Source organism: Chelonoidis abingdonii, chromosome 3 (assembly GCF_003597395.2).
Source record: "Chelonoidis abingdonii isolate Lonesome George chromosome 3, CheloAbing_2.0, whole genome shotgun sequence".
Taxonomy (NCBI): domain Eukaryota; kingdom Metazoa; phylum Chordata; order Testudines; family Testudinidae; genus Chelonoidis; species Chelonoidis abingdonii.
In genome coordinates, this window is record NC_133771.1 from 88049214 (window position 1) to 88065309 (window position 16096).

General features: G+C 44.3%; 1 protein-coding gene and 1 long non-coding RNA gene across 3 annotated transcripts in view; one reads left to right on the forward strand and one right to left on the reverse strand.

The window, feature by feature from the left end:
* The window catches only part of SLC22A16 (solute carrier family 22 member 16), a 52384-nt gene extending 50943 nt beyond the window's left edge, over nucleotides 1–1441 (reverse strand). The window contains exon 1 of one of the 2 annotated variants that reach the window (XM_032787292.2): nucleotides 1329–1441. In XM_032787292.2, coding sequence (XP_032643183.1) covers nucleotides 1329–1378 — 50 coding nt within the window. In that variant the 5' untranslated portion in view covers nucleotides 1379–1441. The remainder of the gene's footprint in view (nucleotides 1–1328) is intronic. The other variant, XM_032787293.2, reaches the window with a different exon arrangement.
* Nucleotides 899–13950, forward strand: LOC116828820 (uncharacterized). The gene is made up of 3 exons (XR_004374612.2): nucleotides 899–1117; nucleotides 11214–11436; nucleotides 12860–13950. It is a non-coding gene; the product is annotated as an uncharacterized LOC116828820 (long non-coding RNA).
* Nucleotides 13951–16096: the final 2146 nt, after the last annotated feature.

Below are 16096 nucleotides of genomic sequence, written 5' to 3' on the forward strand. Positions count from 1 at the left end.
TTTTGAAAGGGAGCCAGATAAAAAAAAGGGATTAGTATTAACCGTGCAAATTTAATGCTTTTAACTAAAAGTGATTTTTTTTTTTAAATTAACAGCTGGCCATTCTTTAATGTATGAGCTGGAGTTTAAAATAACCAAACCAGTTCCAAAATACTATCAGTCATGTTCGGATTGCTCAGAATCTAACTGTGCAAAAACTATTTAAACCATATATAGCACAACATGATTTATAAGAGCTTATAAAAATAGGTTGACAGAGGAGGAGATTTGATTTGCTAACAAGGATTCTCAGCTGTATTATTATGCATGAATCAAAACTAATTAAACACACCATTAAAGCAGCCATTTCATAATTGATGAGGGAGATCATTTGAGGTTAAAACAATTCTTGTTAGGCAATGATGTCAATCCTAAAAACAATAATAAAGGTTACTTACATATACTGGGAGGGGAGGAAGGTAATACACCCTAATAGGCCAGGACTTTATTTGTTTCTCCAGCTGTAACCTTTTGAAAATTTGCATAGCTCAGGCTGAATACATATTATTAAGTTTTTGTAATTTGGGGCTTATCCTATGAGGTCCTAACCTGACCTAATGTAACTCTTATCAACCGCCAAAAGAAATATAGCTATTGACTTGAGTCGGAGCAAGACTAGTTGGCAGGCTGCCTCATTATTGAATTCTTCCCTCATTATGTGCGAGAAGCGCTGTGAAGAGAGTAGTTTAGAAAACTGTCTCTAAGGCGCTAGTAACGGCTTTCCCCAGGAGGTACTGGGGCACTTGGAGAGTTTAGCCACATGCCAGAACTTCTGCTCTCACTAGCAGCAGCAGCAGCAACAAAATCAGCACGTACTTGGAAGCGCTTCTTAGCTCGCGCTGAGAAGAGAAGCTCGCTGCTGGGCTATAGCTGGGATTACGGACCAGATGCAGATAATCTGTTTTTGTGAGGTGGGACTCAGCACAGCACATTTCCCCCCGGAGCCCTAGACACGTCCGTGGGAAACACCTGCCTGCCACCAATGCACGAAGCCGCAAGCCCGCCCTTTGCCTGCGGAGTGCAGGTGCGCCCCCGGCAAGCGGCAGCGGGGTCTCGCAGCCCGCCGGGCGGGTACGAGGTAGGTTTGACTCGGTATTTTGAAGCGTGGCAGCCCCCAGGGGGCCAGCAGGGCAGGCACCTGCCACGCTCCTCCTCGGCCATGGGTCCGGCAGCCGCTGCTTCCCAAGAGCTCCCCCGCTGCCCGGGAGCAGGCTCAGGATGACTCAGTTTCCCTGGGAAAACACCCGCCCCGCGCTGGCCTGCGCGGCGCTGGGGTCCCGTCCCGCTACCTGCCGAAGTGTCCCACGGAGTCGAAGAGGCGCTCCCAGCGCGCAGCCATGGCGGGGGCAGAGGGGCCACGTTGCTGGCCCGGCGGCGGGCGCGGGGAGAGTCATTCTCCCCGCCCACCAGAGCCCTGGGTGCGGACAGCCGCTAACCCCTCCCCCGTGTCCCGCACCGCCCGCTCGGAGCCGGCCAGCCTGAGCCCCCACCCCCGTTCCCCCGGAGCACCACGGGCTCCCACACAGCTGCGTCGCTGCCTTCCAGCTTCCCGCTCAAATGATCTCCATAGCCCAGGTCAGATAACCCGGGGATGGGCCTCCTCCCCACCCCTGCCCTGCCTGAGGGGCTCCACTGGCTCCCTGCTACATGTGAGCAACGTTGGGCAGGCATGGGTGGCAAGTTTGTAGAAATCTTGGTGGTGCCCAGAACCCGCCCCCCCAACTCTACACCCCCAAACTCTGCCCCCACCTGCCTAAGGCTCTGTGATGGAGGGTCTGGGGTGCAGGTCCTGGGCTGGGGTTTAGGGTGCAGGAGGGGTGCAGGGTATAGGCTTTGGGATGGAGTTTGGGTGCAGGCTTCAGGCTGGGGGCATAGGAGGGGGTGAGGGATGCAGGCTCTGGGAGGGGGTGGGATAGGTGGGAGTGCAGGGGTGAGGGCTGTGGGGCTGAGGAGGAGGGATTCATGATGCAGGAGGGGGCTCAGGGTTGGGGCAGAGGATTAAGGTGTGGGGGGATGAGGGGTTCATGATGCAGGAGGGGCCTAGGGCAGAGGATTAGGGTGCAGGGGGATGAGGGCTCTGGTTGAGGCTGGGGGAGGAGGAGGAGTTCATGATGGAGGAGGGGGCTCAGGGCTGGGGCAGAGGATTAGGGTGCAGGGGGATGAGGGCTCTGGCTGGGGATGAGGGATTTGGGGCATTGGAGAGGCTCAGGGCTAGGGCGGAAGGGCAGGGTAAGGGCAGCCTGCCCTGCCATTAAGGGATGGGGGGCACTAGACAGCAGTTCTGCCGGGAGCCGCTCCGCATAGGAATGTGCTACACCGGCAGCACAAGCAGGCACGGGAGAGGCACCCACCGCTTTCTTTCAGGCGCACGGGGGCCAGGGCCCCATCCAGGCAGGGCTGGGGGAAGAGACCCAGCTCCAAATATTGCTGGAGCACAGCCCCCAGCCCTGAATATTCCTGGTGCTCGGTCACCTCGAGCCCATATAATCTGCTGCCTATGTGGACAGGGACCTTCCATAATATAAACATATACCTAGGCCCTGGCCCTTAACGTAGGTGAGGCCTCTAAGCATGACCACAATATACATAATTCATTCCTGGTTTTGGGCGGTATGCCCGTCTGTCCCCATAGCTGCTCCCCACTCACACCCATCCGCCACCTCTCTCAGGAGAACCTATGCTCTGTTTGCCATACCACAAGAAATTAATTTGTATTTGGTGAGCCACATCCGTGTGCTTGGCCCTGTACAGACTGTTCTCATTAGTAAGTGCCAGCAATGCTCTGGGCACTGCACAAGACACCAAAATGAGGACATCCTCGTCCCCAAAGAGCTTACAACCTACATTTGACACACACAAAACAGCTCAGGCAAATATGATGCACCATTTGAAGGTATGGTCTCAGATGCGTGCACATTTTTTTCTATCTAGTCTGGAATAATTTTCTGCTGTGTAATTAGTATAGCGAAACAGTAATCACCCACTAATAATGAACCTATTTGTGTAAACTAAGATAGAGGGAGAATGGGGGGTAGGAGAGAAAGAGGAAGAAATTTGCAATCCAGCACAATCCTCTTGAACCAAATGTATTGGAGCAAATCCTTCCTCTTACAAACAGTTATGTCCATGTAGAGGAACAGGACCTTGATCTTAAAGGTTTAATCTAAAACTCTCACAGTAAAAATAAAAGTTCAAAAATTAAAAAGTGGCCACCTTCGGTTACTTTTTATAATTAATATTACGTTATCACTAATTGATTTATATCAGTGGTTCTCAAATTTGTGTACTGGTGACCCTTTTCAAATAGCAAGCCTCTGAGTTTATCCATTAAAAACACTTTTTAATATATTTAACACCATTATAAATGCAGGAGGCAAAGCGGGGTTTGGAGTGGAGGCTGACAGCTTGCGATCACCCGTATAATAACCTTGTGACCCCTCGAGGAGTCCCAACATCCAGTTTGAGAACCCCTGATTTATATACTTTATACATTTTAATTCAAGCTGGTTGAAATTTTTCATTTGTTGTCAGCAAAAAATGGCCTTTTTCAGAAACAAAATTTGGTCACTGAAATGTGTAGAGCTTTTATTTTTCCATCTTAAATTAAAAATTCAGACACCAAAAATAGATTTGTTTTAATTTTCATTTTTCCCTCCCTTTCTTTCCTCTTTTCCATTTTGTCACTGGAAAAGGAGGGGGAGAGAAAGAAGGGGGAAAAGGCAGGGTTTTTGTAATTGAAAATTCAGGAAATCTTAATTTTTTTCGACAAAAAAATAATTTTCTCAAAAAACATCGTAGCTGCCAGGAGATGGAACAACAGTTAAAAATTTCTTAAGGGACAAAAAGAAACTTCAACTATTATGCTATCATATTCTCAAGTTAGTAGGAAAGTTAATATACAAAATCATAGAATCATAGAAGATTGAGGTTGGAAGAGACCTCAGGAAGTCATCTAGTCCAACCCCCTACTCAAAGCAGGACCAACCCCAACTAAATCATCTCTGCCAGGGCTTTGTCAAGCTGAGCCTTAAAAACCTCTACAGATGGAGATTCCATCACCTTCCTAGGTAACCCATTCCAGTGCTTCACAACCCTGCTACTGAAATAGTTTTTCCTAATATCCAACCTAGACCTCCCCACTGCAACTTGAGACCATTGCTTCTTGTTCTGTCATCTGCCATCACTAAGAACATCTAATCCATCCTCTTGGAACACTCTCAGGTAGTGAGAGCGCTATGAAATCCCCCTCACTCTTCTCTTCTGCAAACTAAACAATCCCATTCCCTCACCCTCCTCAAAGTCATTGCTCCAGCCCCTAATCATTTTTGCCAATCTGCGGAACTCTCTCAATTGTCACAATCCTTCAGAAAAGTGAGGGCCGCAAAACTGGACACAGTACTCCGACAGTGGCCTCACCAGTGCCAAATAGAGGAAAAAATTGTTTCCTCCATCGCTGGCAAGCTCACCGAATGCACCCCAATATGCATTAGCTCTCTGGCAACAAGGCACACTGTTGACTATAACAGCTTCTCACCACTGTAACCCAAGTCCTTTTCCAAACTGCCACTTAGCCAGTTTGCCCCAGCCCGTAGCATGCATGGATTCTCCTCCTAATGCAGACTCTGACTTGTCCTTGTTGAACCGCATTAATTCTTTTGGCCCATCCTCCAATTTGTCAAAGTTGCTCTGGACTCTATCCCTACCCTCTAGTGTATCTAAGAGGGGGGAAATAATGTCATCCGCAAACTTGCTGAGGTAAAATCCATCCATCATTCAGATCATAATGAAGAATTGAACAAAACGGCCCCAGACCGACCCCTGGGGAACTATGCTATACTGGCTGCCAACTAGACAGCGACATGATCACACCCACTGAGCCCGATGATCTACCGCTTTCTATCCATCATATCCATTCATCCAATCCATACCTCTTTAATTGCTAGCAAAATACTGTGAGACCGTATCAAAAGCTTTGCTAAAGTCAATATATCACATCCACCACTTCCCATATCCACAGAAGCCACCTATTCATCATAGAAGCAATCATTGTCAGCATGATAATCCATATTGACTGTCCTGATCACTTTCTTCTCCCTACGTACTCAAATTGATCCAGTGAGCACTGGCCGTTCCTCGATCCTCCTCCCCTTTAAAGATGGGGACTACAATAGCCTTTTCCAAGCACCAGACCTCCCCCGATGCCATGAGTTTCAAAAGATAAGGCCAATGGCTCTGCAAACACATCGCTCAACTCCTTTAGAACCCTCGGATCAGCACATCAGCCCCATGGACTTGTGCTTGTCCAGTTCCTAAATAATCGCGACCACTTCTTCTCCACAGAGGGCTGTCACCTCCTCCCATGCGTGCTGCCCATGCAGCATCCTGGAGCTGACCTTGTTTGGAAGACAGGAAAAAAAGATTGATACTTAGCTTTCACATCTGTCACTAGGTTGCCTCCCTCATCAGAAGGGCCCACACTTCCTTGACTTTCTTCTTGCAACACCTGAAAAAACCCTTCTTGTTACTCTTAACATTTCTTGCTACTGCAACCCAATGTGATTGGCCTTCTGATTTCACCTCCTGCACCTGAGCAATATTTATACTCCTCCCTGTCCATTTGTCCAATTTCACTTCTTGTAAGCTTTTTGTGTTAAGATCAGAAAGATTTCATCTGTTAGCCCAGCGGTCGCCTGCCATATTCTAATTCTTCTACAAACGGGATTTTTTCCTTCAGCCTCAATATAGGATCTTTAAAATACAGCCAGCTCTCGTCCTGACTCCTTTGCCCCTAGTGTTATTCTCCCAGACCTCCCATCAGTTCCCTGAGGGAGTCAAAGTCTGCTTTTCTGAAGTACAGGGTCTGTATTCTGCTGCTCTCCTTTCTTCCTTGTGTCAGGATCCTGAACTCAACCATTTTGTGGTCACTGCCTCCTAGGTTCTCATCCACTTTTGCATCCCCTATTAATGCTTCCAAGTTTGTAAGCAGCAGGTCTAGAAGAGCTTTGCCTCTAGTTGGTTCCTCCAGCGCTTGCACCAGGAAATTGTCCCGTACACTTTCCAAAAACTTCCTGGATTCTCTGTCTGCACCACTGTATTGCTCTTTCAGCAGATATCAGGGTGATTAAAGTCTCCCATGAGAACCAGGGCCTGCGATATAGTAACTTCTGTTAGTTGCCGGAAGAAAACCTCCTCCACCTCATCCCCCTGGTCTGGTGGTCTACAGCAGACTCCCACCACGACATCACCCTTGTTGCTCACACTTCTAAACTTAATCCAGAGACTCTCAGGTTTTTCTGCAGTTTCATACCAGAGCTCTGAGCAGTTATACTCCCCTCTTACATACAATGCAACTCCCCCACCTTTTCTGCCCTGATTGTCCTTCCTGAACAGTTTATATCCATCCATGACAGAACTGCAGTCATGTGAGTTATCCCACCAAGTCTCTGTTATTCCAATCACATCATAGATCCTTGACTGTGGCAGGACTTCCAGTTCTCCCTGCTTGTTTCCCAGGCTTCTTGCATTTTTGTATAGGCACTTAAAATAACTCGCTGATCATCCTGCTTTCTCAGTATGAGGCAGGAGTCCTCCCCTCTTGCACTCTCCTGCTTGTGCTTCCTCCCGGTATCCCATTTCTCCACTTACGTCAGGGCTTTGGTCTCCTTCCCCCGGTGAACCTAGTTTAAAGCCCTCCTCACTAGGTTAGCTAGCCTGCTTGTGAAGATGCTGTTCCCTCTCTTCGTTAGGCGGAGCCCATCTCTGCCTAGCACTCCTCCTTCTTGAAATACCATCTTGTGGTTGAAGAATCTAAAGCCTTCTCTCCGACACCATCTGTGTAGCCATTTGTTGACTTCCACAATTCGACAGTCTCTACCCAGGCCTCTTCCCTGCACAGGGAGGATGGACGAGAACACTACTTGCACCTCAAACTCCTTTATCCTTCTTCCCAGAGCCACATAGTCTGCAGTGATCCTCTCAAGGTCATTCTTGGCAGTATCATTGGTGCCCACATGGAGAAGCAGGAAGAGGTAGCAATCCGAGCCCCATGAACAGATGAAGGTGTTCTGTGCTCAGGCTCAGAAACCTACCAAGCCACTCAGGGACTTCAGCAATAGCCTCCAAGTGATCCTTCATTCAATCAAAAAGATGAGGCCTTCCCTGGCCTAGGACCTAGAAGATGACCTGCAACAACAATTGGCAGAAGGCACTTGTAATGCTGTTGCTCAGCAGCCTTTACGCTCCCTCCAGGTCCAATACCCCAGTGTGGAGTTTGAGAACTTTGAGGAGGAGGTTGTGGAGGGAGTGGAGTTGCAAACACCTGAGAGACAGGGCTAGACAGCCACCTATTCTGGGATTGAGTTACCCATACTTGATATTTGGGGCTTGGCTGGAGGTGTACTGAAGCTTCCCAGCTGGCACGGAGACCCACATCATCCCCTGAGAGAGAGAGAGAGAGAGTGCTAGCAGACTCCAGGAAAAATGAAGAAATCACCCAGATGGTGCTGCCCCACATGGCAGCTGATATGGTTCTCCAAAGCCTATCATGATGCTTTGGGCCATTCCGGCCCCAAGAAGACTGAGATGAATGTTCACATGAGGTTTCGCTAGGTGGGGATGGCCTGAGCCATTCAGGATTGGCATGATAACCACCCAGTCTGTGCCAGCAGAAGGAATTCCAGGGTGGGAGACGGGGCCCCTCTCCAGATGATGGAGACCCCCAGCATGCCCTCGGAGTTGGTAGTACTGGACCACTTGGGGATGAATGCAAGCCAAAGCAGTGCATCCTACATCTTGACCATTGTGAATGAATGCCCCAAATTCCTGGTTGCCAGAGCAACCACAGAAGCGTTCCAGAGCTACTATGTCCAGCCCTACAGCTACCCCACCAGGGTGCTCATGGACCAGAAACACCCTTCAAGTCACAGATGTTCAATGATCAAGACAGTTCAGAGTTACTGTCATGTATTTGGCTATGAATTGATGACTCCAAAGCATTTGGTATTGTCCGACATCACTGCTTCTGTAAGATACTGGCAGATGAGGAGATTCCAAAGCATTCATTGAACTCATCACAACTCTGTGCTGTCAACAAGAGACCGCGGTGCAAACAGCAGCAGGAGCCAGCAAGTGGTTTTCCATCTGGCAGAGTGAGAGACAATGGTGCATTCTGTGCCCAAGTCTTTTCAACATGTATGCAGAATTTATTATGAGACAAGCCTGAACAGTTGGATAAAGTGGAAGGAGCTGGGATTTCCATTGGCAAACACTTTTTAACTGACCTCAGATATGCTGATGATATAATGCTATTTCTGTAAAAACAGTCAGTGAGGAATATGGACTACCCCTGAAAGTGGTGAAAACTAAATGCATGTACATTCACATTATCAATAATAACAGGAAGCCAGCCAACATCACTTTCATGCTGTCTGGAGTGGCTCATGACCTTGAGTGCCAACTCAGGGCAACTGTCAAGAAGCAGGGCAGACACCCCAAACTGGTGGTATGTTCTCTAATTAGATTTCACCAACCCAGTAATGGGCGTGAACTCCTAAAGCACTATGGAGTGCACTTTACCATGGAGTCTCCGACTGTCCCTGTGGGCATCCCAGCCTATCTTGCCACTGAGGCAAGCTGGTCTTGTGATAGATGGTCACTTACACCAAAAATCACATCAATATTCAGGTTACTCCCAGTCCCAAATGACTAGTCACTTATCCCAGGTCAGTTGCACTTCAGATCTCAAACCAAAGACAACACTTGTAGCCAATCCTAAGAAACTAACTAAAGATTTATTAAGTAGGAAAAAGAAAGTGACAGTTACATTCATCACTACTGAATGCTCAGTGCTTTGGATTAAGGAGATCTCATTAACATAGGACACAATGCATAATGAGGAGATCCTTAACTGGATAATATTTTTTGTCATACACTGTCCCTGGCGTTGGTACTGTCCTCATTTGCGATTGCAGTCTAGGATAGGATTATCTGCAGTGGAGGCTGGATACTTTAACCACTTCATTAGATGTCTCCAGAACTGCCTTGTGTAAGTAATGAGTTATTTTTGGCATTCTCAGTCCCCTGAAGAGAAACGTGATTGACTTCTTGGGCGATCTCAGTAAAGATGTAATCCAAAGAGAAACCAAAAATTGTCCCAAATACAGCATCTATCAAATATGGCATATTAAGACCTCAAAACGTTTATATTTATCTCTACTGTTCTTTTAATGTTTACTCTCTGCCTGTGGCAGCCTTTCATATCACCCAGCACCCTCTGATGGCAGAACAAGATCAGAAACCCTCATCAGGAGAAGCAGGGATCAGGGGAAGCATTTATGTTCAGTATTCTCTTAAACCCTGTCTACTCTAGTGTTTTTCAACACAGATCCCCCATCATTGCTACAACTGGTGGAGTAAAAGTTCTAGTATAGATAAAGAAATTGCTACTGTTACAAAAGTGTTTGTTTTCTGTCTGAACATATATAGTTAGTTAATAGCTGCAGTGCCAGTAGACTGTACTCAAGAATATGTAGCATAGTTTCTGGGTTTTGTAGGAAGAACAAAAGTTGTTGTTGTGCACTAAAAATGGTTTTCTCTGTGCAGCTTACATAAACCCTAACATGGTGTCAGAAGAGAGGCATTTGTAAAAAAAATAAATAATAAATCGATAGAAAGACTTGATGAACTTCACTGATGAACTTATCAAAAGGAAAATCAAGAGGTGACTTAATTATGGTATATAAGTTCTTTCATGGGAGAACATACTGCATATCATAATGCTACTCAATCTAGCAAAAAGGGGTTAAAGCCCGACAAATTCAAATCAGAAACAAGGCACACATTTTTAACAGTGAGTGATTAACCACTGGAACAACCTACCCGGGGAAGTGATGGATTCTTCATTTCCTGAGGTCTTCAAATCAATACTGGACACCCTTCTGGAAAATATGCTGTGATGATTCCTGGGGGTACCCAAGGCTGTGAGGCGCCTCACTACCACCTGCCCTTAGGGTGAGGAAGCCTTGTCAGTGCTTGCCAAGGGTCTGTTCCCCAGCACCTTTAACCTCTGGCAATGCAAGTACTGCCTTTCAGGTCTCTGCATGCCCCTCTCTCTTTTTACAGGTTATTGACAGGCATATTCGAACCCCCAAGTCCTCCAAGTGTAATCCCCACTCCCTGATCCACTGGACCCTCACAGAATTCCCAGATCCACTGTTCCCAAAGGACCAGTACATCCCAGCTTCACAGTTATCTCAGAACCCAGCTCCTGCTTAATACACAGCAGTTAGATTTATTTATAGAAAAAAAAGTATAAATTGATTTAACAAACAACAGAGAGTCAAATGAGAGCAAGCAGAATATTGCAAACAAAGGGTTACATATGAAATAAAATCATAACACACATACTAGAGCCTAAACTTAATTAATATGACATAATGTCATAAGAGCAAAAATTCACCCTAAATCCTTGCAGTGTATTACAGCCTGGCTTGGCTGTGATCTTCTGTTCGTGAAGCAAGCCCACTGACAGCTAACTTGATAGTAGGGTGTCCCTTTGCAATCCCAAATGTATCTTGATCTTTATTCGTAAACTAGAAGCACTCCTATTTGTATTCCTTCCCATAGATTTTATGATCTCTTGTTAATTTCTTAATCTTGATTAGCTGGTAGCATAGTATGAAAACAGGTATCCATTGTGAAGTAACCTATATTCAATTTTCATATAACCAGACAGATATGTGTCTCCTGCCTGTCCGAAAGAAGCATGTTTGTCAACTCCTAGTGACCTGCTTTTACTCACAGACCTTAAGAACATAATTTCCAGTACAGGCACTTACTTCCTTAAATATTATCCTTACTTACATTTTGCAATGTTATGATGACAAGTTTGTTACTGGTTTTCGGTGGAGACCTCCCATGCCGCCTTTTAGTGAATTGTTACAAATATAACTCACCTAGGGGCTTCCTGTAAAACTCTCTTCACTGCCTGTTGGCATCCAGAAATTTCTTAGTCACATTTGGTGTAGTCAGAAAAGGTATTGAGCTCAATACAGGAGCAACTGAATGAAATTCTATATGTAGAAATTTTGTAATATAGGAAGTCAGACTAGATAATGTAATGGTCCTTTTCTAGCCTTAATATCTATTAATTTTACTCTTTTCATTCTCTGTTGTAGCTTATTAGAGACACTGAATCATGTTGGGAATGACTGTGATCAACATCCTGCTCCCTGCTGTGATGCAAATGCATGGAAATATCTGAAAACTAGAACTTCTTCAGGAACTCCTGGATAAAGTAGGAAGTAGCTGTAAGAATAATGCACTGAATAAAGCAGTGGGTAAGGATTTCTTCCTAGTCTGTCAGCACTTAACAGCTAGCAGATGAAGAAAGGCAAAAGTGTAAGTAATCTGAAATGCTTTAGAAAAATTCTTTGTGCTTAAAAGCAATGCCATATCAGCAGGGGCGGCTCTAGGTATTTTGCCGCCCCAAGCACCGCAGGCAGGCTGCCTTCAGCGGTTTGCCTGCGGGAGGTCTCCGGTCCCGCAGATTTGGCGGCATGCCTGCGGGAGGTCCACCGAAGCCGCAGGACCAGTGGACCCTCCGCAGGCATGCCGCCAAAGGCAACCTGCCTGCCACCCTCGTGGCGACCAGCAGAGCGCCCCCCGTGGCTTGCCACCCCAGGCACGCGCTTGGTGTGGTGGTGCCTGGAGCTGCCCCTGAATATCAGAGGTATATTTTCAGTGTATATAATCAAAGTGAAACAGAAGCTATAGACTAATATGCAACAAGGTCATGCCAGTTATACATATCAAGCACATTTGGTACACTTACAGACAATCTTATTGAGATCGTGCATTTTTGGGCACCAAGGATAATGAAGCCAGAGTGATCTTAATTGTAATGCTGCTATTTGCTGCAGCAGCAAAACAAGCAAAGAAACAGCTACAAAAACGGAAAGTATTAGAAATAGTGGAAGATATGCAAACATACAGAGTAAATCAAGAAACAGAGTAGCCATCTGCAAAGAAAGACAAACAATACATAACATAAGAATGGCCATACTGGGTCAGACCAATGGTCCGCCTAACCCAGTATCCTGTCTTTTGGCAGTGTTCAGGGCCAAGTTCCTCAGAGGGAATGAGCAGAACAATAAGTGTTATTTACCCCTTCACATATTCACTTACGCCATACAGTCATGATTTTATAGACCTCTGTCATATTTCCTTGTTCATCTCTTTCTAAGATGAACAGTCCCCATCTTTTTAATCTCTCTTCATATGGAAGCTGTTCCATGCCCCTAATCATTTTTGTTGTCATCCTCTCTATTTTTTCCAGTTCTAATATATCTTTTTTTGAGATGGGGTGACCAGAACTGCACACTGTATTCAAGGTGTTGGCATACCATTTACTTATATAGAGGCATTATAGTATTTTCTGTCATCTTATCTATCCACGATCTCTTTCTTCAGCGATAACAGCTAATTTAAACCCCATCATTTTGTATACAGAGATGGGATGTTTTCCAATGTGCATTATTTGCATTTATCAACATTGAATTTCATCTGCCATTCTGTTGCCCAGTCACCAGTTTTGTGCGGTCCCTTTGTAACTCTTCACAATCAGCTTTGGACTTATCTTGAGTCATTTTATATTGTCTGCAAACCTCACCACCTCACTGTTTACCCCTTGCCCCAGATAATTTATGAATATGTTGAACAGCAATGATCCCAGTACAGATCTCTGAGGGACTCCACTATTTACCTCTCTCTACTGTGAAAATTGACCAGTTATTCCTACCTTTGTTTCCTGTCCTTTAACCAGTTACTGATCCATGAGAGGACCTTCTTTCTTATCGCATGTCTGCCCACTTTGGTTTTTGCCTTTGGTGTCGGACCTTGTCAAAGGCTTTCTGAAAGACCAGATGCACTATATCAGCTGGATCACCCCTCTCCACATATTTGTTGACCCCCTAAAAGAATTCTAATAAATAGATGATAGATTGATGAAGCATGATTACAAAAGCCATTTTGTGACTGTTCCCTAACACAGTGTTTCCCAAACTTGGGATACCACTTGTGTAGGGAAAGCCCATGGTGAGCTAGGCCGGTTTGTGTACCTGCCGCGTCCGCAGATCCGGCCGTGGTTCGCTGCCCCAGGCCAGTGGGAGCTGCTGGAACACATATGTTCATCTATGCATCTGATAATTTTGTTTTTTACTATTGGTTGAAACTGAAATTAGGGTTACTGGCTAGTAATTGTCAGGATGGCCTCTGGAGCCTTTTTTAAAATCAGCATTACATTAGCTATCAGCCACTCATCTGGAACAGAGGCTTATTTAAGTGATAGGTTACATACCACAGTTCTGCAGTTTCATATTTGAGTTCTTTAAGAACTCTTGGGTGAATAGGATCTGGCTTTGGTGACTTATTACTGTTTAATTTATCAATTTTTTCCAAAATCTTCTCTATTGACACCTCAGTCTGCGACAGTTCCTCAGATTTGTCACCTAAAAAGAATGGCTCAGGTGTAAGAATCTCTCTTACATCCTCTGCAGGTAAGACCAATGTGAAGAATTCATTTAGCTTCTCTGCAATGGCTTTGTCTTCTCTGAGTGCTCCTTTAACACCTCAGTCATCCATTGGCCTCACTGACTGTTTGGCAGGCTCCCTGTTTCTGATGTACTTAAAGTTTTTTGCTGTTAGTGAATGTATCTTTTGCTAGTTGCTCTTCACATTCTTTTTTGGCCTAATTATACTTTTACTCTTGACTTGCCAAGTTTATGCTCTTTTTTATTTTCTTCAGTAGGATTTGACTTCCAATTTTTAAAAGATATCTTTTTGTCTCTAAATGCCTCTTTTACTCTGTTGTTTAAGTAGGGTGGTTTTTTTTGGTCCTCTTACTTTTGTTTTTTATTTAGGTTTCCATATTGTTTGAGCCTCTGCTTTGGTATTTTAATAAAATTTCCATGCATCTTGCAGGTATTAGACTCTCTTGTGACTGTTTCTGTTTAACTAACCTCCTCATTTTTGTGTTATTAGACTTTTTGAAGTTAAATGCTACTGTGATGGGTTTCTTTGGTATTTTCCCCTCCACAAAGATGTTAAATTTAATGCATGTGTTGTGAGAACATGAAAGCGATCAATGTCCATCATATGGTGCCATATTATGCTTATTGCAAAAAAAAAATCATTGTGCAAAAGTTTGCAAACGGTGACAGAAACAATCTTACAATATAGTCTAAGTGTAGGGGGCAGGGGGGGAAAGTAACAATTATATATCCTCAGATGATTTTGTTTCACCTCTACCTGTTGCATTTGGGTTGTGAAGAACAAAGAAAAAAGTGGCTTGTACAGCAAAAACTTCAAACAGCACCAGTTCAGATATTCAGATCTTCTGCTGACAGTGGGTCTGGTTGCAACATAACATTTAATGCTTACTGCAAAATTGTGCAAGTTAAATCCCCCAAACTTCTGGAAAGAAACTCCAGACTAAAATTCTACAATAGCACATTAGTGTGCCTCCTTGAACAATGCACGTTGTCATGTCCATAAAAGGTTAATTGTATTGCCACAACCATTATTCCCTAACAACCAGGTAATCGTTGCCATCAAGGAATGACTCACGTGGATTCCTTAACCTGGATGAGGTGCAGGGGAGACTGGCAGTGACCAGTGACCCTCCTGTAATGCTCAGGATTTGGCAGTGGTGATGCCAGAAAACCCTGCAGCACAGAAGTCTTGATGTTTGCCCTCATGAGACAAAGAAAAGAATCAAAATAAAACCACATATAGTGGAAGAACAGTAAAGTTACCTAGCTATTTTTAAGACTATATAGTTAATTTTAATTACTTGATTTCCTTTACAGGGAGAGAGATGTTACAAGAGTGTTCGCTCTCTCTCTCTCTAAATAGTTGAAAGATAAGATGACAGTAGATGACACCAAGAATATATAGCATAGATCCTGGCTTTTGTAGGACCAAAAAAACTTCTTGTTCATTGCTGATGGCTTCCTTTGTTCCACTCTTTACAGCTACTCTGAAATGGCTAGCACCAATGTTTTAGTTCAATGTCATTTAGAACTGCTCCTCTGGTCACTTTTGCTCCTATGCAGAGATAAATTGTGCCTATCCCTTAATGTTTGCAAAGTGCTGGAAGATTCTCAGATGAAAGTTGTGATGAAAATGCAAAGTATTATTCACTGAAAGCATTAGCAAAGCCAGTAATTTCAGAATACTTTTGCGAACATCATGACAAAAAAGGTTTATTTTGCATTCCCTTTGATAAACTTGGGTGTGTGGTGATGTAATGAAAATGACCTTGCTTACCTAAGGTTTTAGTTTGGGGTTTTTTTATTTTGTCTTGCTGTTTTTGGTTTCACTTGGCTTAGTTTATCTGCTACTGGATGTGCTAATTAATATCTGCTACGTGCTAAAAGACCACAGTAAGGCAGGTAGTCTCAGAATGTTCTTGCCAAGTTTTTAGGATTAGCAGTTTATTTAGTATTCCTTTTATACTTGATCACACTGGACTGCATGACGTTGAGTGAAAAATGTTAATTACAGTAGAACCTTAGAGTTACAAACACCTCAGGAGTGGAGGTTGTTCATAACTCTGAACAAAATGTTATGGTTGTTCTTTCAAAAGTTTACAACTGAACATTGACCTAATGGAGCTTTGAAACTTTACTATGCAGAAGAAAAATGCTGCTCTTAACCATCTAATTTAACTGAAACAAGTCTTGTCAAAACTTTTTAAAAACTTTCCCTTTTTTTTTTTTTAGTCGTTTACATTTAATACAGTACTGTGCTGTATTTGTTTTTTGTCTTTGCTGCTGCTTGACTGTGTATTTCCGGTTCCTAATGAGGTGTGTGATTGTGTGATTGACTGCTCAGTTCGTAACTGGTGTTCAGAACTCCGAGGTTCTACTGTACTTGGGCAAATGTTGCTATTAGTTTTGAATTTGTTTGGCCAACTTTGTAGAGATTGAAGATGATCTGGATATGCTCACACATTTCCAACAATCTCTAGATGATTTTTTAAAGCAGTGAAGTATAAGTA